The sequence below is a fragment of the Vulpes lagopus genome, chromosome 6 (assembly GCF_018345385.1).
Source record: "Vulpes lagopus strain Blue_001 chromosome 6, ASM1834538v1, whole genome shotgun sequence".
Taxonomy (NCBI): domain Eukaryota; kingdom Metazoa; phylum Chordata; class Mammalia; order Carnivora; family Canidae; genus Vulpes; species Vulpes lagopus.
Genome location: NC_054829.1, coordinates 51,253,062 through 51,276,751, shown reverse-complemented (window position 1 = coordinate 51,276,751; position 23,690 = coordinate 51,253,062). Strand labels below are relative to the sequence as shown.

The 23,690-nt window shown below is 35.2% G+C and overlaps 1 protein-coding gene across 2 annotated transcripts in view; it reads right to left on the bottom strand.

The window, feature by feature from the left end:
* Positions 1 to 1,911: 1,911 nt before the first annotated feature.
* KLHL28 (kelch like family member 28) overlaps positions 1,912 to 23,690 on the bottom strand; it is a 33,540-nt gene continuing 11,761 nt past the window's right edge. For both annotated transcript variants that reach the window (XM_041758436.1, XM_041758435.1), the window contains 4 exons: positions 18,456 to 19,354; positions 9,857 to 10,300; positions 7,702 to 7,910; positions 1,912 to 6,473 (listed from right to left, as the gene is read on the bottom strand). In XM_041758436.1, coding sequence (XP_041614370.1) covers positions 6,310 to 6,473; positions 7,702 to 7,910; positions 9,857 to 10,300; positions 18,456 to 19,354 — 1,716 coding nt within the window. In that variant the 3' untranslated portion in view covers positions 1,912 to 6,309. The remainder of the gene's footprint in view (positions 6,474 to 7,701; positions 7,911 to 9,856; positions 10,301 to 18,455; positions 19,355 to 23,690) is intronic.

Genomic DNA, 23,690 nt, shown 5'->3' with positions numbered 1-23,690 from the left:
AATCCACTTATCATATCCAAATTAAAGTTGAAACTTCTATCCTCATTACTGCACTGGCCCCAGATAAGAGAACCATCTACTAATTTTATGAAAGAACACAAGAGGCACAGCTAAGAGCTCTGCCACAGTAGCACTTCTTTTATTCTCTCTCCTTAGGGGGGAAATTAGGTGTATTTTTTATCCCTCAAGCAGATTGTAGAATATGGCTTGTTACTCCTTTGCACCTTCCATCACATCCTACACATACTAACAACTCTCTGCTGACAGATATTTTTATAATTTAACTTTAAAAAAATTAAATTCAATTAACATGTATTATTGGTTTCAGAGGTAGAGGTTAGTGATTCATCAACCTTATAGAATACCCAGTGCTCATTATATGACATGCCCTCCTTAATGTTCAACACCCATTTACCTCATCCCCCCCGCCCCCCCCCCAACATTCTAGCAACCCTCAATTTGTTTCCTGATTAAGAGTTTCCTATGGTTTGTCTCCCTCTCTGGTTTTGTCATTTTATTTTTTCCTCTCTTCCCCTATGTTCTATTTTGTTTCCTGAATTCCACACAAGTGAAATATAATCGTCATTCTCTGATTGACTTACTTCGCTTAGCATAATCCCCTCTAGTTCCATCCAGGTTGTTGCAAATGGCAAGATTTTTTTTTTTTTTTGATGGTTGAGTAGTATTTCATTGTGTATATACATGTACCACATCTTCTTTATCCATTCATCTGTCGATGGACACGGGGGTCTTTCAGTTTGGCTACTGTGGACATTGCTGCTATGAACACTGGGGTGCAGGTGCCCCTCCAGATCACATTTGTATCTTTGGGGTAAATATCTAGTAGTGCAACTGCTGGGTCAGAGGGTAACTCTATTTTCAACTTTTTGAGGAACCTCCATACTGTTTTTTCAGAGTAGCTGCACCAATTTGAAATCCCACTAACACTTAAGAGGATTCCCCTTTCTCTGAAAATTTTACAATGACTTCTGAGTAACATGAAAGCTATCTGCACATGTCTTAGAAGTCACAAGCAGAACTTCAAATGCATCCATCCACTCAGTCAAGAAATCTTAATTTCAGTATTTTAATACTCTTAAAATGGATATTTGCATATTTCATCTTCTATAATATACTTCAGTATATATCTGTTAAGTTTCTACTTAAACTCTAGGAGTTGCCTTGTTAAGAATGTAGTTGAGGGATGGTTAGCTGTTATTTTAACCAAGAAATTCATACTCAAGGTAGTTACAAACACTTCTGTTATCCATGATTTGATCAGCATCCAATATTTTACTCAGTAGTATATTAAAGGTCAGGGACATTATTGGGGAATAGTGGCTCACAGACTAACGTGAAATCAAAACATTGCTCTTATTGGTGAAATTAGGGTTTTAAGATATATGGATTGTCTAAATACATTTCCAATCCTTGCATGCACAGGTTATCTGAATCCATGCAGGCCTCTAGTTTACAATCTCTTTAAAGATGCAACCTGGGGCTTAACCTCTTGTTTACACCCTTTCTTTTAGGACTGCTGGTTATCTGCTGCTGGCCATAAACATAACAGAATCCTCTGGAATGCTGGCCTTGTCTGCCTCAACTAACCCCTCTTACAAGGCAATAAAGATTATAAAAGGATAGAAACCTAGGACTGCACTGAACTTACCAATTGAACTCTTTTGTGCCAGCTTTGCTACAGAATGTTTTCCTTAAAAAGTGCCTGAACGTGTGGCAGAATTTAGCCTAACAGATGTTTTCATTATAACCTGGTAATAAGGATGTAAAAGACTGGCTATCCCACACCCACTTCGACACTTGTGGCCACCACCTACCTACCAAAAAGCATCTAAGAGTTGAGAATGATAAAAGTTAGCTTGGGTCAGTTCACAACAACTGACACACAGAAAGTCATGTTTCTCAAATTTATTTTAAACATTTCACATTAAATGAAATTTAACCATAGTCATTACAGAGCATCACCACAATAGTACACACAAAGAACTTTTAAAATAAAAGACAAAAGAATACAACCTTCAACAAGTTAAATGCCACTTTACCATGTAAACAAAAATAAAACCCTGATGCTTAAAAGATACATGTTCAGAGGTATAATACATTACAAAAACACTTAAACACTAACATAATCCACTAGATCACATTCTTTGCAAGAGAGCACAAATATTTTGTACTCTACATCTACAAAATTTCAGAATCCTGTTAAAATCAAAACCATCTCTGGTTTATGATACAGCACAATTCATAAGGCAAAAATAGAGGCATTATCATCCAGTTCTTTAATTTCACTTGTATTTTAAGGCAAACTTGGAACTTTTTGCTTAGTATTTTAAAATAAACGGGACTTACACATGATAACTTGACAAAATTAACAATAAATTATCTCTAGTTAAGTATGCATAATATAAAAGACATATGGATAACAATTTTTCTCTCTACAGAGATGTAAACTGGATTTTTTATTGACTCCATATTCACACCAGTAAGAAACTTGTAAACCTATAGTATTTAAAACTTAACTGTATTTTGCACTCTTTTCAAATGTGTATGAACACTGAATCAATATACTATAAGTGAAAATCCAATATGTATCCAGCCACAGAATATATCTAATTAAATTATGTCTAATTAAAGTGCTGTTTTACAAAGGAAAAAAAAAAAGGTTAAGAAGTAGAACTGGATGTTAACTTGACATGTGACATCTTATAATTTCTTAACTTTCAGACTACAGAGGTTATAGAGGTTATCACAAGTTTATTGAACTTTTAAGCAGTATATTTGCTGTAGAATCTGATTTTCCTGAAAATGAGCACTTAGGTGACAATACCAGAAATCCAACACCAAAATTGAAAACAAACACAACATTTTATGTACATATATTTCCTTCAGTGCTAGCCAGAGCCTTGATAATATAGTGAATAATTTTTTAAAGTTTCTATCATTTTGTTTTTCTAATAGAAAATATATTATCCAATTCCAGGAACTTTGGAGTTCTATAAACATTAAGTTTTCTATAATTCTTTTTCATGTCCATAAAACCTAATTGGACACAAAAGGACACAAATGTTTACACATAAATTAGGTCTCTAATCACTTCTGGTGATATTGGCTATAAGGAATTAAATTCACACTTAACCATAATAGTTATTTGGGTACAGGTCTCCCTCACCATACTTTACTCTTTGAATGAAGACTTATATCTTATTTATAATATTTCTAACCCTGACAGAATCTGGCACAATATCTATCACATACACATAGATCCATAATTTATCAAGCTATGAAAATAATTTTTTAAAACCTAATGCCATTTTCCTATCATTAGATACCACTTCCTATAGTTCATTATTCATTCATATGCAAAACAATATTAGCAATAACCTATAGAACTTACATAAACATCCTTTGGGCTACATTAAAAATCACTTAAGTTCTATTACTATATTTAACAAATATTAAATAGCCAAACATTCCTACCAGATGAAGTCTTCATAATTATGGAAGGCAAGAATCTTCCAAGTGATAAGATTAATTTGTATTTCCACTGTCACCTTTTTTCCAAAGTATTTCTGGACAATCTTAAATAGCTTTCTTCTCCTTGCCTGAGTATATAAAATTATATCTAATATCTGTAGTTGTGGGAATTTATAACCAAACATTCTGATGGTTTTTAACATAAGAAACATGTGACTCTAAATACAAAATTTTGTCAGCAAAATATTCATGATGAAACTTCTCACAAATCTGTATGAGAAGGTCTATTGTAAAGTTATCAGTTGTCAGGTTACAATACCTCTGGTTATTAGGAATAGTACCGTAGATTTAGTAAACCCAAAAATAGTAGTATTTCTGAAGTTTGGGGTTTCTTCTCTTCTTTTTAAAGGTTTTTCTAATCTATTCTCTGGCATATGGTTCCCACTCTCGCCCAAGATGTTTCACATTTAGTCTTTAGCAGGATAAAGTTTAGATTTTTCCAAAACCATGATCAATATATGCCTTTGGTCTAATTTACCAAGTTGATTATATGTTTTATAACAATTTGATAGTGGGGATGATATATGAGTAAAACACTGTTTAAATGTATAGCATAGATCTGCTTACAATTAAAATAAATTTCTATAGTCTTTCAAATTCCTTTATCTTTGGGAGAGAGATTTGAAAAGTACTAATAGAATGCATTTAATATTAACAAAAAAATTGAGTTGAAGATTAAAATTAAATATGTAATGAATATGTACTTCAAATATGTACTTCAAATTGCTTTTCTTTAAATAAAGTCTAGGCCAATCACTATAGTGCACCTTGTTTCTATTCAATAGGTTTATTCAAATCAATTAAAAAGTTATTGCTATATATCATTATGTTATTCAAACAAGCAACATAGAAAATATTCAGCCTGTCAATTTTATTAGTAGCTCCTGTTGAGTTCTTAATTGGAAGAGACTAAAAATCACTTGCAAGGTTTTATAATCTGTGCAAATAGTCATAAAGCATACTACTTACATGATTAAGATGACTTTACATAGTTTTGTACTATATATTTAAATCTACATTGGCAGTTTATGGAAGAACAAGAAAAACTGCAAATTGCCAGGCTATAAACAGTTTCAAGAAATAACAAATATGCTAATGAATGAACCTATGTTTTATAATTACAAATGGCTTCTTAACAGTAGTTTGGAATATTATGGCACTTAAGAATGCAGTATGAATTTTTTCTTAGGAAATAAATTTACATTGGCTTTGCAGAGACTATAAAGAGATAATAGGCAGGTTAAAAAACAAATCAAGGAAAAGAAAAAACTACAGTACCAAAATACAAGTACCGACATCCTAATAAAATCCAAAGTAATATGTTCAAGACGAACAGGTATTTACTAAAACATGCTAAAACAAAATGAGCTAATAACCACTTATTTTAAATAAGCTGTCACTGGCTATAGCAAACAGTCTTGCTCGTTTCTTCAGTCAAAATAGAACCAAATTTAGAACCATTACTCAAGTAAACATTGAGTTCCAGTTTTCCTCAGTAACTTTAAAATATTCAATTACCTAAGAAATGTACAAAGTAATGCATAACTGCCTGGTGCTTTATATATAATGCATATATTTGTTTTTAAAAAGGACATCTATCTAGTACAAGAAGAAAGATTAAAAAGTGCATCTTTCTTTAAATCACTACTCAGGAACCATGAAAAGCATAACATGGGCCATTTAGACGATTTTTAGATGTTAACATTAGCATAATCGCTAACATTTTTAATAAGCACAAATGAACCAAGCCAGTAAAAATGAAAAAATACTATCAAAACATGTCATGCATATCTCATACTGAACATCCAAAAGAACATTATTATAGCCTTGTTATAGATCCTACAGTTAGCACCATTTTTATATCTGAACTCTGAAAAAGCAACCAAAGGTCTTAAAAAACTGAAGTATTATAAGGATATGCAAAAAAAATCAGTATGTACTAAGGGTGGTACTAAACATGTGTCAAATATTTACATCAACACTGGGAAGCCTGCTGTACTATGAAAAAAATAAAACTCAAAATGATATGCTTAACTTTCTATCCATGCTCAGCATAGCACAGGTGGGTAACCAAATTCATCCCGCATTAACCTGCCCATATAAAAAAAGGCATAAACAGTAAATATCTGACTTCTTAAAATAAGCCCCCAAATATTACAATAGTAAAAGCATTTGTTTTGCAAACTTATTACATCCCCAGCTCTAAAGCCATTTCGTAGGAAGAGTATCCAGGTGACTCACTATGGTATATAATTTACAACCCTTAAAAGTACCCCCCTCAAAAAAGCAGCCCTTTATTTGTTTAAAACGTGAAGCATATGAATTTATATCCAACAAGCAGTATCAGCATTCTGTCTAGTCATTCAATACACTCCAACATCAGCATCTCTCATCCTAGTAAATCATGGTGCATATATTAAGGAAGAAAGAGAGCTAACATTTTTTTTTAAAGCAGCAAGATTTTCTCCACATGTATACTTCTGAACATAAAACTACTCTATCCCAGTATTAGAGGGGAAAAGTGCACAATTAAATTGGCAAGATTTTTCCTTTTTTTTTTTTTTGATTATTGATTCACTGTGTAATCAAGAGCAACCAAAGCTACTTGCCAGTTCAAAGTACCCAACAGAACTTTGAGTCTTCATGCCATTTCAAGTTAAAAAGAAAAGTAATGTAGCTTTTGGATTTCAGAAAATTGAGCATCCTTTCATGCGGCACAAGGTTCATTACCACACTACTTCCACCAGTCCACACTTGTCAAAGTGCAGTTAATCCAAAGTTGCAGCGACAGTATATCATGCCAGCTGAATCCAGCCACGTATCTGAGATAGGGTCATATTTCTGCACGGTATTCAGATAGGAAGACCCTGAGTGACCACCAACTACGTAAAGGTAGTTATCAATTACTGCAGCACCAACCCCTAGGAAAAATGGGTAAAAATAGGGAAAAAAACATGTTAACTTATCACTAAAAATAAATTTGTGTTTTAATGTTTTCTTAAAATATGTTTCAATACTCTATGGTTAATTATACAAGCAATATCGCCATAGGTACTTACTGGAAAAAAAAAATCCCTTAACATGAAAGCAAGAGTTGAAGTCCTCCTTTACCTCTCCTCCCCAATCCTACTCTTCCTCTCCTCCCCCACAGGAAAATACAATGAATATAGTATATGTCTTTTTATATGCTTTTTCAATTTATATTTACATACTTTCCAACAAATCATTCGTCTTTACCAGGTTTTTGAATATGTTGAAATATCTGAAACATATCTTGAACTATATAACTTCTGCTTTAAAAATTCTACTATATAGGGACACCTGGGTAGCTCAGTGGTTGAGCATCTGCCTTTGACTGGGGCACGATCTCAGTCCCGGGATTGAGTCCCATACCGGGCTCCCTGCATGGAGCCTGCTTCTCCCTCTGCCTGTGTCTGTGCCTGTCTCTGTGTGTCTCTCATGAATAATAAAATAAAATATTAAAAAAAAATTCTACTACATATACATATACTAAAATTCTGAAGAGAACAAGACTATCCAACGTTTTTTCACATTTTTGTCATTTTATGCATTTTGTCATTTCTTATGCAAGAAATATCCCTAAAGCATTTCCATCAGCAACTTAAAAGATTTCCCCTTAAAATGTGATTTGAGTTTGGGTTAAAAGGTAATTTCTTCCAATTCTCAAAGATGTTTTTGTTTTTCTCTGGGAACCTGAAATCCAACCCTTTCTAGATCTCCCAACCCCCTGTGTAGGTGAGAACATTTGAAAGTGAACATATGGACTGCTGATGTACAGTAATAAAACAGAACAATCCAAAGATTCTGTGTGTGTGTGTGTGTGTGTGTATGTGTGTAACATAAAAAGATGGCATTTGTTATATGGACAGAAGAGCTTCTATAAGAGACATTCTATTCGCACCATTTCTAAAAATGTTTTCTCCCAATTTTAAGAAATAATATGCACACTGGCCTATTAAAAGAACAGTAAAGAAATCGATGTAGTTTTGTTGACTAGTTGTCTCTCAAGTTTAGCACAAAAAAGGTCTTTTTGCTGGACAAGTAATACTATTATATTCCAACTTTTATTCTAAGAACATCAATATAAGAAATATCCTCTATGTTTAGATATTAGTTAGTTATTATTACCTGTTCTGGGTTCTTTCATTGGTCTACACACAGTCCACTGATTTTGATGAGGGTCATATCTTTCAATGCTTGACAAATGTGAGACACCATTATGTCCACCCACCACAAAAATAAAGCCTAGCATGACACCCACACCAAAGTGAATCCTTTTATCTGCCATAGATGCAACCATCTCCCAGGAGTCCTTACTTGGATCATAACGCTCCACACTGCAAATATTCACAAAAGAAAGAATTAATTTGCATATTCTTTGTGCCATTCTTCCTACCAAAGTAAAATTAAAACCTACCATAGTTTTAGAAGTTCTAACAGATAGCTGTAAAGCAAGAGTAGTTTGTTCCAGAGGTTTACATTTTGCTGATAAAATTGGAGGGATAAAAGCTTACCTTGTGAACCAGGACAATAATACCCATGTGCTATTCCATTATATCATACTAGGGGCAAGGTCTATTAAGGACACAGTGTTTCTGGAGTCAGGACACCTGGATTCAAGTACTAATGCTATACACTTAGAGCAAATGAACTTAGCCCTGACACTTTGGGTATATGTAATCCTGGATAAGCCCTTTCCTCTCGCCTGCAAAAAGGGGGATAATCTAACCTCAGAGAATTCATGTAAGAATACAGTCAAATGAGTATGCATGTTCCCAAAGGACTTTGAAAATCACAAATTAAATGTGTTTTCTAAAGACACTAAAGATCATCTACATGGCTAAGGAAAAGGGAAGATGAAAAAAAGGAGAGTAATTTTTTGTTTTATAGAAGTCATGATGGTTTACTGCAAACACTGAAGATTTCATAACACAAACTGACTAATCACAATAATCTCAGTGATTTAGGAGAATTCAGGGATTTAAGTCAAGTCTGCATTCCAGGGAACTCTTGGCACTTCCAGGCTGTATTATTGATATCTAAATCAAATCAGAATGTCCTAAAAAGTTTCCCTAGAAAATCTCAGAAGGCCTTTAAATCTCTATATTGCCCTGAGTGGACACAAAGGCAGGCTTGTTGAGCTTGTTATGGTCCCAACCTAACTTCTCAAAAAAAGCCTGAAGCATTTGAGAGTCAGTAGCATAATTCTGGAGTTCAAGACTAAGACTAGACTATAGACTAGAACATATACTAAACTATAAACATTTCTGAAAAGATATGGGATAAAAGCCATCAGAATCCAATTACTGGACAAGAAGAGTTGATAAGTTATAGTAAGAATTTAAACTTCAAGAGCATGATCTCCCAATGGAAATACTCAACCTTTTTTCTTATAAATTTCTGCCAGCACATTTTCAAATAAAAATGCATGTCTATGCCCCAAATACTCTTTCTTCAATGAAGGGAGCAATAAAAATAGGAATACTTTGGCTTACAGAGAAATAAAAATTCATAGATGCAATGCTGTTGTGCCCTTGCTTTCTCAGTTAACAAACCACAATATACTCTTCCATTAAATGCTCACAATCAATAATACACACATCACTCTAGTCATTATCAGAGAAAATCTTTGGAACAGGAACTTTCAAAAGAAGTTCAGAATTGTAATTATTTTTCCATATAAGCAAATCACTTTATGCTTTTATTTTTCTCATATTTTTTTCTCTTTTATTAAGAGAATACTACAAAATACAGAAATCTCAAATTCAGACACCAGCAGAACTCAGGTACACAATGATAAACACATGATTATAGAATAAGAATCCAAAAATGAATATTTAAATAAGGCTTAACGTTTATGTTGCATAATATATAAGCATACAGGAATTACATTTTTCACTTTTTAGTCTGCTAAGCAATGCAGTAACAGACCATTTGTACACAGACATATACATATTTATATATATTCACCACCCAAAACCTAACACTAACTTCATTTTATTTTGAATCTTTGAATTAAAATCTAATCCAATTATATTAAATGAGTGTATTTAAAAATTTGTAAGAGAGATTTGATTCTTAAGTTTGCATTAAATCCTCATGTAAAACAATTAGACTCATAGAGCAGATATTTCTTAAATGCCTAACAATATTACTTTAAAAATTAAAAAGGGAAAAAAAAATTAAAAAGGGAAGTTCATTCATACATACAAGTTGTGTATGAATCATTGTTAATGAGACTTTAAAAATCTACAAGCATATACAACTTCATTAGGTTAAATACCTGTTCATGTGGGCAGGACCATACCCACCAATGGCATATATCATTCCATCCAACACGGCTGCAGCAAAACAGCTTCTTGTTGTAGTCATTGGTGCCACAGGTTGCCATTTTCTTATTTTAGGAATATACTTCTCTACAGATTGTAAATAAGATTGTCCATCATAACCACCTAACGCATAAAGTTCTCCTGCAAGTACTACCACTCCAAGAGTACTTCGGCTCTCATTCATTCTCTCAAGAGAAGTCCAGGTATTTGTATCAGGATTCCAGCATTCTACTGAATTTTCATGTTTTCTGATAGTGATGCCAGGACGCACGTTAGTTTCAATACCACCTATAACATACACTTTTTGGTCTAAAACACATATTCCAAATTCATAGCGAGGAATGTTTAGGGGTGCCAAACCAATCCAAGAGTCATTCTGAGGAAAGTACATCTCCACACTAAAGAATAAGCAGAAAAAATTAAATTTTAAAAATCAAAATGACCCAAAACCAAATTAAAATGTTTAATCTCTTTAGTAACCAGGGACATGCAAATCAAAACCACAACAAACTATGACACTTTCCAGACTGGCAAAAATTTAAGGTCAGACAATCAAAACTCTTGGCAAGAATGTGAGCAAGGAATGCATACTCTGTTGGTGGGAGCATAAACTGATACAACCTATGCTGGAAAACAATTTTACATTATATGGTAAATTGAATATATACAAATGTTCTGACATAGCAATTTCGTTCATGTGTATCTACACTATTGAATACCTGTTATAGTCAGTTTTTGCATCAAGACATACATACAGAAACGTTTACAGCAGCACAGCAAAAATCACCCATTGAAAGGAGAATGAATAAATAAGATGTGGTATATCCATCCTATGACTGAGCAATTCCATTCCTAGATATGTACCCAAGAGAAATGCACACATGTATATGTATGATGCTCACAGCAGCATTATTTGTTAACAGTCAAAAACTGGAAACAGTTCAAATTTTCATTAACCATAAGAAATAGATAAATAAATTATGGCAGATCAGAAAATATGAAAATAAACTACAGCTACATGTAACAGGAATGAATTTTTTTCTTCCTTTTTAACAGGAATGAATCTTACACATATAATGCCAAGGGAAAGAAGCCCAACTCAAAAGAATATAGTCTGCATAGTTTCATTTATACCAAGTCCAAAAACATTTCTAATCCAGAGATTAGAAATGAGGATAGTGGTTACCTTTGGGGAGGGCAGGAAGGGAAGTCCAGAGTGGTTTCTGGGTGTTGGTCCCATGCTATTTCTTGAACTGGTTTGTAACATGCACTCTGTGATAATTCACTGAGCTGTACACTTGGGATTTGTGCACTCTTCTGTATGTGTGCAACACTTTAAGTAACTCTTATAATTAATAAGTTCATTGTAGAAAAAAATATTGTATTAAACCCATATATTGTAATATCATACACCAATGAAACTAAGCGAACTATTGCTTCATGCAATCTCACAGATGTATTTCATAAACTTAATGTTCAGGAAGAAAACACATCTCTAAAGAGTATGTATAACATTACTGTATTTATATTAAAAAGGTGTGAAACAATGCTGTATTGGGGCACAGAAATATGTGGCAAAACTGTAATGAAAAGCAAAGAAATAACATATAGAAAATTCAAAATAGTGGTTACTTCTTGGGGAGGAAAGGAGATGCACCAAGGAGGGACACAAAGGAATTTAAAGGTATTGTCTATTTCTTAAACTGGTTGATACGTCCTTGGATTTCTATTCTTTATACCTTGCATGCAAATTATATACAGTCTCTTTCAAGTATACATGTTTCATTTCCATGTCTCCAAACTCAAAAGTGCAATAGCATAAAAATATAAATTCTCTATCCAGAATGATCAAAGAATATTTATTCATTCAATAGTTATTGAATGCCTCTATACAGTTTTGTTATATTGCTAGTTTTAAAAATGAATTTGCTCCAATGAGAATGATACATTAAGGAATTATTTTACCTTAATGAGAGCAGTTTTAGTGAGGTCGTGGGGACAAATCTTGACTAGAGTAGATCAAGAGAGAATGGGAGATGAAGTGAAAACAGTGGATATTGACTTTTCAAAGGACATTACTATAGAGAGTAAAACAGATGAAGCAGATATAAGGATAAGCAGAGGAAGATCATGGTGTCCAGGGAAGATTGGTTGAACCTGGGAGCTTAAACCAGAATATGTTTGCATGCTAATGGCAATGATGTAGTACAGAGGGAGAAGGTAACGTAAGAGAGATGGGATCAATGCCAAGAGCAGAGTCCTTGTGTAGTGGAGAGGGAATAGAAGCCAGTAAGCAAAGAAATGGAGGAATTGGTCTTAGATAGAAATAACTAGGTGGATTTGGAGATGAGAAGATGAGATAGTTCTCTTCTGTTTCTATGATAGTAGAGTTAGAGACAAAAGTCATCAGCTGAGAGTTGGAAGGTGAGGATTGTGGGGGTTTGGACGTTTTATTTTAATGGGGAAAAGAGGTATAAAACAGTCCTCCAGGGAAGTAAGAGTACACTGCTTAGGGAAAGTAAAGGGATTGCTGCCAGTGCTCAGAGCCCTAAGTGAGACCACTTAAGACAGATATATGTGTTTCTCTAGCCTCATACGGCTGCTCAGGTACAGCCATGGCACAAGTGGAGAACAGAAAGATCCTAACTAGAGGAGTATGATGGAAGAAGGGCAAGAGAGCTCTGAGCGTATTCAAAGGAATGTTAACAGTGATGTTTCTGGAATCTAAGCTAGGTAAGGAGTGAAGGTGAGGACATGTAGTGATTAGTGAGCAGTAAGTTTTCTGATAATAGGGCCAATGGATTAAAAGTCTTGAAGGGAATAAAGAATGATTGCAGTGGATGTACTGAAATAAATAAGCTGGCAAGAAAGGAATGGCAGTCAGATAATGGAAGGTATGAAACCAAGATTTTCAAGGTCTGAAGACATGAGTAATGACAAAGTTGAAGTATAATCATGAGAACAGGTGCCTATGGTAAGGCAGAAAAGACTGTTAGAAGTGAGACTAAGGAAAGAGCCAAAGTTGATGGATAACTGTGGGTCATACTACGGCAATGTTGAAATCAGCAAAAATGACTGTTTATACAGAATGATGAAAAAGATAGTAAGCCAGCTACAAAAATTTTCAATAAATGAAGTTACTAAAGAGATAGATGTTGGCAACAAGAAGGGGTATCAAATGATATAGCCTGATGGCAAATGCTTGGAATGATTCGAAATTTTTGAGAGGGGAGATGAAAAAATTTTGGAAGTGGATATGAGAAACAAAGAAAACACTTACCCAACCTTTAGGACCTGTGATACATGAGATATGGGGAAACAAAACAAAACAGTTTGGAGAGGCTTCGGCAAAAACAGTATCCTTAAGCATCAGTCATCTTTCATTAGAACAAGAAGTTGAAAATAAAGGGGATTTTTCTTATGACTGAATATGAATTCTCTAGGATATGGCAGGCAGATTTGAGGAGTCAAAAAAAAAAAGGCCTGGGGCAGCCCCGGTGGCTCAGCGATTTAGCGCCACCTTCAGCCCAACATGTGATCCTGGAGACCTGGATAGAGTCCCACGTCAGGCTCCCTGCATGGAGTCTGCTTCTCCCTCTGCCTATGTCTGTTCCTCTCTCTCTCTGTCTGTCTCTCATGAATAAATAAACAAAATCTTTAAAAATAACAATAATAAATTTTAAAAGGCCTGGTAATTAGGTTAAATTCGATGACATACAGGACCATACAATAATGGTGCAATAAAACTAATATATTCAGGTTATGTCCCAGGTTCCTAGCACAGAGCTCCTAAACTTCTTGCAATTTCCTGAGTAATAGGAATGCCTTTTGTTATTTATAATGAGCCCTTTTCTTTTTTTTTTTTTTAAAGATTTTATTTATTTATTCATAGAGACAGAGAGAGAGAGAGGCAGAGACACAGGCAGAGGGAGAAGCAGGCATCATACAGAGAGCCCGACGTGGGACTTGATCCAAGGTCTCCAGGATCACGCCCTGGGCTGCAGGCGGCGCTAAACCACTGTGCCACCGGGGCTGCCCTATAAAGAGCCCTTTTCAACCATGCCTGAGTTTATGCTACTGAGGTGACTGCCAGTGGCCACCTAGATAGCTTCAGCAGGGGGCTGGAAGCCAGAGGTATCAATTGTGTAATTAACAGTCTGGAGGCTGAGCTCAATCACCAAAGCCAATGATTTTCAATCAAACCCTCATAAGGAAATCTCCATAAAACTCCCTAAACAATGGGGTTTGGAGGGCTTCTAGGCTGATGACACACTGGGATGCTGGGGGAGGAGGGGGTGGCATGCCCAGAAAGGGCATGGAAGCTCTGTCCTTCCCTCTCCTCCCCACATCCTGCTTTATGTGTCTCTTACATTTCATTGTTCCTCAGTTATATCCTTTGTAATAAACTGGTAAGTACAGCACTTTCCTTAAGTTCTAAGAGTCATTCTAGCGAACTTGAAGTGGGGAGTGTTCTGTCCTCCAGACAGAAATGTGGGCAGCCTGGGCACCCTATTTGTGGCCAGCTTCTCTAATGGGGACAGTCTTCTGGGACTAAGACTCTAAGCAGTGGGGTCTCATATAACTCTGGATAGTGTCAGAATTATTAGACATGCAGTTAGTGTTGGAGAACTGGACAATTGATTGGTGTGAGAAAAAACTTCTCAATGATAGTAAGAGTTCAGCTATGAGGATGGATTTTTGTAGATGATTTAGGTAAACACAGATATAAGATATAAAGGTATTAGTCCTTATGGTTTTTGAGGGCAAAGGGATAATTAGTTGTAACGAGAGCTTCTTTCTTGGAATATGACCTATAACTCAGAGCACTGAGGTGAGTAGTGTCATGAGTGGTGTGGTTAAAAGTCCATGTAACATTTAATGTATTTGGACAGTTATTCAAAATCACTTCTAATGTACTGTCATCCTTATGACTCCCTATGTGTAAATAGAAACAAAACTCAGAGCTCCCTGAGATTCCTTAAGCCAACTACCCAATCTCTACTTTCCTCTTTTTGCAGGTGTCCTTCCTTTCCTAGTTAAAGGGAAAAACTGAGGCTATTAGTATCTATCTTAAACTCCTTCTTCCATCCCTCCCCCCTCCAGTAAACCTATCCTCATATTCTGGTTTGGGGGCATAAAGAGTCCCTCTTCCTCATATTTAAAACCTTCTATCTTTGCTTTTGATACCAACCCCTTCCTATTGTCTCTAAAATCTTGCTTTATCAGTGACCAATCCTCTGTCCTGTACCTTTACCTTACCTCTCTTCACTGGCATCTGATAATAAACATATTCATGTCTCTCTCTTCAAAATCAAAATAAACAAAAACTTCCCGATTCTATCATTTTGCCTTACTCATTTTGCCTCATCTCAGCCAAGATTCTTAAAAGTCTTCACAGTTTATTTCCTTATTTTTATACACATCTCAATCTGCTATAATATATTCACAACATTTCTACAATTCTGCTGAAATTACTCCACCAAAAGTCATTAATGATCTCCATATAGCCAAGTACAAGAGACATTTTTCTACCTTTATCTGTCTGGAACTTTCCTTACCATTTTACATTGTTAATTACACTTCTTTCTTCTTGACACATTTAAATTGTTTGGCTTTCATGACACCTTTCTCTCTTGATTCTCCTACCTCTAAGACTGTTCTTGAGGCCTTCATCTTGAATATTAACATTCCCCAGAGGTTCATTTATGAACCAATCTTTTTTCCTTTCTATATGTTCTCAGTGGGTAGAAAGAGGGACATTTAAGCAGTCAAGTCCAGAAGACTTCACGGTTTTAATTTATACCTCCAAATGCTATTATATACTAGTAACTTCCAAATAACTAGCTTTGATCTCTTCAGTGAGCTTTGCAATAATTTCTAGCTAGTAGGACATCCTTCACTGGATATTTAATTGGCACTCTAAACTCAGTATGTCCAAAACTGAACACATTATTTCCCCCCTTTAAAATGGCTCCTCCTCCTATATTCTCTCTTGATATATAACCATTCATCCAATATCTAACCATGAAATCTAACTTATTTTTGATTCTTCCCTCTCATTATCCTCCCATATCCATTCATTAAATCCTGTCAATTTGCTCTCTTAAAACATTTCTTAAAATTAATGCCCCCTTTCCTATCTTTGCTATTTCTACTTTGGACCTCATAATCTCTTGCCTATACTTTTATGATAGCCACTTACTAATGACTTAGATACTAATTCTGGCTCTTTAATATTTCTCCATAAGGCAGCAAAGAATGATCTAATATGTGAATCTGATCATTTCACTACCCTCCTTGTAATTGTTTTTTGATCCACATAAGAAAAACCTTCTTTACCATGGCACACAATACTTCTTTGACTAGGCCCATACTGACCACTGTCTACCCCTTACTGTTTAGATCTTTGAACTTTATTTTTAATTTGGTTTTCCACCCCCCCCACCAAGATTTTATTCGTAAGTAATTTCTATACCCAACGTGGGGCTTGAACTTATAACCCTGAGAATAAGAGTTGCATGCTCCACCAACTGAGTCAGCCAGGGGCCCCAATCTTTGAATTTTATACTCTAGAATACCAAATAGCTTTTAGTCTCCTGCATCTCCTATCCTATATTGTATCATTCCACTGTGTCTTTGTGCACGTCCTGTGACCTTTTGCTTGGGTCTTGCTTATTAGCCTTCAACATTTCACTTTGGACATTAACTACTTCTTCTTCTTCTTCTTCTTCTTCTTTCTTCTTCTTCTTTTTTTTTTTTTTGACATTAACTTCTCCACAATATCTTCCCTAACCCCCCGCCCCCCAAATGGGATAAATGCCTTTCCTTAATACTTTCATGGTATTATCTTATCACTGCATTAACATTACATATTATAATTATCTACTTAAATATCTGTCTCCTTAAGTAAATTATAAACATGTTAAATATCAATTATCCAGCATGGTATCTGATGCACGCATATGTTTAACATTCTTTGTTGAATTAAATAAACTTTTTTACACTGATTCCAATTTTCCCATAGTTGTAAATAATACTGCAATAAATGGCTCTGTCCAAAGACATTAAACTTTTTTTTTTCTGGGGTCCTAGTGGCTCAGTCAGTTAAGCATCTGACGCGATCTCAGCTCAGGTCTTGATCTCAGTTATGAGCTCAAGACTCACGTTGGGCTCCACACTGGGCATAGAATCTACTTTAAAAAAGGTTTCTTTCTTTAAAAAAAAAAAACAGATATACGATAAAAAATTACTAGTTATAAACATATGAACAGTTCTTATAACTTTTTAATAATTTATGTATATCATCTTTAATACTTGAGAGACCAAGAGGCAACTGGTGAAGAATTTTTACCATGTAAATTCACGTTTGGAATTTTTTGTCATGACATTTTACTAATATTTTTTACTTTATACCAATAATTAATGCCCTTAAAAATAAGAGTCAACAATTTTTGTAGTGACCATAACTAATATTCTACCTATAGTCCAATCTCAATGATACTAACTTTAGAATTTGCAGTTAATTTAATTTAGACAATTAAAAATCAACTGAGACTTTCTAAAAGATACAGATGTATCAGTTGACACTGCTAAGACATCAATAGTTTCCTACCATTGGAGGGAGAAAAATCTACTAAATTTTTGGAAATGGCCAGAAAGAAATCACAATTTAAATAAACTTATCAAACATGAATGTTTTCACAGAGCATTCCCATTCAAGAATAAAGGAAAGGTAACATCCAGCTTTATTTTCAATGTATGAAAGTTACCTGTATAGTGTTCCAAATCAGGGACTGGCAAACTATGACTAACGGCCAAATTCAGCCCACCAGGGACTTTTGTAAATAAAGTTTTGTTGGAACCCAGTCATCTCATTTGTTTATGTATTGTCTATGGCTGCTCTCACACTACAATGCAGAGCTGAGTAGATGTAAGAGACCATATGGCCACCAAGTCTAAAATATTTACTTTATAGAAAAAGTCCGACAGTTCCTACTGTAGATTATTAGAAAAGAAAGCACTCTTTACTACTGCCATTAAAAATATTTACACTGAAAAAAATAAATGTGTAGGTCCATGATTTTTATTCAGTATCCTACTTTTTCTTATTTCTTTCATGATTCTTCTCCTTGATGATTTTCATTTAAACCCACTCTTGTCCCTAGTCTGCCCTCATCAAATATTCCTAGCTCTCCTTATTACTAGCATCTTCTGTTATAGTTAGCAATAATAAATCCCTGCTGACCTGGTCAAATAATAATGTAAGCAGTTTCACAAATTAAAAGAAAAAAAAGACATAAAATAGTAGAAAAGTAACCAAAATTCATAAAGTTTGTGCACGGGGGGGTGGGGGGAGGTTGTTAATAACAGAGATTACTGAAAGGAATCAATGACAATGTGATTAAAACAACTAGATTATGTGATTCAGAAAGAATAAACAGAAAGAAGCAAATAAATAGCAAAATCAAACTATTTAAAAAATAGAAAAAATTAGCACACTTAAAAAATATAAAATCTTTTAGCATAAATCCTTTAAGAAAGCCTTCGATTTACCTATCCAAACAGGCAAATAGTCCAGATTTTCCTCCTACTGCACAAAGTACTTTGGGGGCACAGCGAGGTCGTGTCATCAGGACTGTCTGATGAGAGAGTCTATGTTCAGGCATAAAGTGGTACTTTAGGGCTTCATTCAAAAGATGTTTACAAGTGCGATCATCACGAATAAGATGATTTGCTTCATATAGTCTAGTGAGAAACTTAACACTCAGCAATGGTAATCTCACACTGTTAAGTAGCTGCGCTAAGTATTTCTGACGTTCTTGTACGTCATACTTGATCCAAGACTCAAGCGCATAAAAAACAGTCTCTTCAGTAGCTACATTCAAACAGTCATTGGAAACAATTTCGTCCAAATCAGCATGTGTAAGCTCAAAAAACTCTTCAGTCTGGCACACAGCTTCAAAATTCTGGCATATGTATTTAGTAGCTGCCAAATAAAGGTCATGACAACCATATGTCTCTGCAAAACGAGAAATTCCAATACAATTACCAGGATCAAGTTGGCTTTCAAGAAACGCACAACATTCTTTCAAGACAAGCTTTATCTGGAGCAGGTTTGCTGCTGGAAGGAGAGATTCAACTGTGTCCTGTGAAATAAAAACAGTCCCTGTATAGGCATACTCTACAATGGCCTGGAGAGCAGTTTCATCGATGCACTGAAACTCAACCTCACTGTTCTCTTTTTCAGAAAGGTTTCCAGTAAACATAGCTTTGAAATATGGGCTGATGCTGGCAAGTACCACTTTGTGAGCATGGATTTTAACATCACCGACTCGAAGAACGATGTCACAGAGTTCGTGATGTTGACGAAGAAGATTCAAGCCCTGCAGAAGCTGTTCAGAATGTAAGTGGGTTAAGTTAGCAAGCATGTAGGTCGGGGATGTGTGGTCCATCTGCAGAAAAACAAAAAGCATGAACAATTATTTCAAAATAATCTTGCCAGTATGATTCTTTTTTCAAACAGTACAAAATAAACGAAGTTTGTTATTTATTGGCCTGTTTGTTGGTTTTCAAATACTTTATGCTAAATACTAGACAGGGCTTTTAGCAATTATATAATTCAATTCCTATATTATAGATATTAAGAAATAGAGGCCCAAAGATTATGCGGAATGCCCTAAACCACAAAAGTCTCTTGACAATGGACTTTTGGACTGCGACTCTGCCAAGAAAATGTAAAGTTCTACACAACTTTAAGTGCCATGAATACAGCACTTAAGTGTCATTTTATTAAGTTGCCTCTTCCCATATCCTCAGTTCCACTAATTCTCACCCTTTCTACAATAACCTTTCACTCCAATAAAGTTTATGTAATTATTATAGCTCTATGCAAATATTTTCTTACCCCCATAAGCCAGATTTTTGTCTATAACCTTTCTCCTCGCATCTTCTTTTCATTCAATTCAAATTCTCAAAAGGCTGGGCCAAAATTAACTTCATGGGTAACCCTGTAAACATTTAAGTACTCAACTCCTTTACATGCAATTAATTATATGCTGCTTTGCATAACATAAACAACTCTTCCATTGTCTGAGACTCTCAACTCTCAATTCTCATTTGTCTGATTTAACAAATCAGACTGAAAAGTTCAGAATAAACAGGAAAGGTGAATGGATACAGGAAGTAAGAGAAGGGATCGAAAACGGAGCTATATCTAATGATACAAGAAAAGGGAATACAAAGGTAAACTGATTAGAAAGGAAAAAATAAAACTGTCTTTGTTGGCAGGAGACATGACTGTGTAGAAAATCTGAAACAATCAACAGAAACATCCCTGGAACTAATAAGCAATTACAGTAAGGTAGCAAGATACGAAGTTAATATACAAAAGTCAATCACTTTCCTATATACCAGCAATGAACAAGTGAAATTTGAAATTAAAAATCTATTACCATTGACATTAACACCTAAGAAAATGAAACAGCTACAAATCTAACAAAATGTACACAAGACTATATGAGAGAAACTATAAAATTCTATTGAAAGAAATCAAAGAACTAAATAAATGAAGAGATTCAATGTTCATGGATAGGAAGACTCAATATTATCAAGATGTCAGTTCTTCCTGACTTGGAACTATATAATTCAGCACAATCTGAATAAAAATTTCAGCAAGTTGGGGATCCCTGGGTGGCTCAGCTGTTTAGCAACTGCCTTTGGCCCAGGGTGTGATCCTCGAGTCCTGGGATCGAGTCCTGCATTACGCTCCCTGCATGGAGACTGCTTCTCCCTCTGTCTGTGCCCCTGCCTCTCTCTGTCTCTCATGAATAAATAAATAAATCTTTAAAAAAAATTTTTTTTCAGCAAGTTATTTTATGGCTATGGTAAACTGATTCTAAAGTTGATATAGGGAGGTAAAAGATGCATATTGCTAATTCAATATTGAAAAAAAGAACAAAGTTGAAGAACTAACATTACCTAATTTTAAGAATTCTTATAAGCTATAGTAATCAAGACAAGGTAGCACTAGTGAAAGAATAAATAGACTAATGAAACAGAATAGGGAGCCCAGATATAGAACCACATAAGCAGAGGCGTCTGGGTGGCCCAGTGGTTGGGCGTCTGCCTTCAGTTCAGGGAGTGATCCTGGGGTTCTGGGATGGAGTCCTGCATTGGGCTCCCCACAGGGAGCATGCTTCTCCCTCTCCTTCTGTTGCTCCTGATTGTGCTCTCGTGTGCACACACACTCTCTCTCTCAAATAAACAACATCTTAAAAAAAAAAAAATCACATAAATATAGTCATCTGATCTTTATCAAAGCAGAAAGGAAAATACAATGGAGAAAAGATTGTCTCTCCAACAAAAAAATGTTAGAACTGAATATTCACGTTAAAAAATAAATCTAGACACAGAACTTACATCCTTTTTTTTTTAAATTAATTTTTATTGGTGTTCAATTTACCAACATACAGAAAAACACCCAGTGCTCATCCCGTCAAGTGTCCACCTCAGTGCCCGTCACCCATGCCCCTCCAACACCCGCCCTCCTCCCCCCTTCCACCACCCCTAGTTCGTTTCCCTGAGTTAGGAGTCTTTATGTTCTGTCTCCCTTCCTGATATTTCCCAACAATTAGAAACGACAAATACCCACCATTTGCTTCATCGTGGATGGAATTGGAGGGTATTATGCTGAGTGAAATAAGTCAATCGGAGAAGGACAAGCAGTGTATGTTCTCATTCATTTGGGGAATATAAATAATAGTGAAAGGGAATATAAAGGAAGGGGGAAGAAATGTTGAGAACTTACATCCTTTAAGAAAAATTAACCCAAATGTATCATAAACCTAAATGTAAAATACAAACCTATAGAACAACCTGGAAGATAACATAGGAGAAGAATCCAGATAACCATGGGTATGACCATGATTTTTTAGATATAACACCAAGGTTCCATCCATTTAAGAAAGAATTGATAATCTGGGTGTCACTAAAATAAAAAAACTTCTGCTCTGAAAAAGACAATGTCAAGAGAACAAGAAGACAAAACATACATTGGGAGAAAGTATTTTCAAAAGACATATCTGATAAAGAACTGCTATTCAATGGATACAGAAGATGTATATATATGTGCATACACACACACACACACACACACACACAGTGTGATATTACTCAGCCATCAAAAAAAATGAAATCTTGCCATCTGCAACAATGTGGATGTAACTTATACTAAGCGAAATAAGTCAGTCAGAGAAAGACATATGATTTCACTTATATATGGAATTAAAGAAACAAAACAGATGAACATGGGGAAGGGAAGAAAAAATAAAATTAGATGTAAGTAGAGAGGGAGGCAAACCATAAGAGACAACTCTAGGAAACGGAGTTGCTGGAAGGGAACTGGTTGGGGGGAAGGGGTAACTGGCTGATGGGCATTTAGGAGGGCACTTGATATAATGAGCAGTGGGTATTATATGTGACTGATGAATCATTAAATTCTACCCCTGAAACCAATAATACAGTATATGTTAACTAAGTTAAATTTAAATAATTTTAAAAAAAGAACTATTATTCAAAGACAGAACTCTTAAAATTCAACAATTTAAAAATAAACCTAATTCAAAAATAAATAACCTTATCAGACATCTCATCAGACAAGATACACAGATGGCAAGAAAGCATACGAAAAGATGTTCAAGATCATGTTATTAGAGAACTGCATATTAAAATAAGAATGAAGTATTACTTCACACCTATTAGAATGGTCAAAATCTACAACACTGAGGACACCAAATCCTGGAGAGAATATGTGGCAATAGAACTCTCATTATAGCTTGTAGGAACGCAAAATGGTACAGCTACTTTAGAAGACACTTTGATGGTTTCTTATAAAACTAAATGCTTCATATCAAGCCATGAAAAAACATGGAGAAAACTTTTCTTTTTTTTTTAAAGATTTATTTATTTATTCATAGAGACAGAGAGAGAAAGAGAGAGAGAGGCGCAGAGACATAGGCAGAGGGAGAAGCAGGCTCCTCACAGGGAGCCCGATGTGAGACTCAATCCTGGATCCTGGGATCACACCCTGAGCTGAGGCAGACGCTCAACCACTGAGCCACCCAGGCATCTCAAACATGGAGAAAACTTCAATGAATATTGCCAAGCGAAAGCAGCCAAACTGAAAGGGCTACATACTGCATGATTCCAATTATATGACATTCTGGAAAAGGCAAAACTGTGGAGACAATAAAAAGACCAATGGTTGCTAGGGGTTAGAGGGAAGGGAGGAATGAACAGGTGAAGCACATAGTGAAATTACTCTGTATGATATTGTAATGGTAGATACATGTCATTATACATTTGTCCAAATCCATGAATGTGCAACACCAAGAGTGACCCTAAGGTAAATTATGGACTTTGGGTGATAATGATGTGTCAATGTAGGTAGGTAATATAATGTACCACTCCAGTGGAGAGGTTGGTAATGGAGGAAGGTATGCATGTGGTGGGGCAAGGTATATATGGGAAATCTCTGTACCTTCCTTTTGATTTTGCTGTGAACCTAAAACTGCTCTAAAAAAAATAGTCTTAAAAAAAAAAAAAAAAAGACACCTAGCTACACCTAGCTCACATCTCTCCCAGACTAAAAAATGTTGCAAAATATTTAAAAAGAATCTGCAAATGAACTCCCTGAATCACTGCCAGGGCCACAAGACTGGAGACTGTTTTCAAAAATAACACAGTAAACTCTACAAACATTCTGGTAAGGTTAATGTTAATTTCAGATAA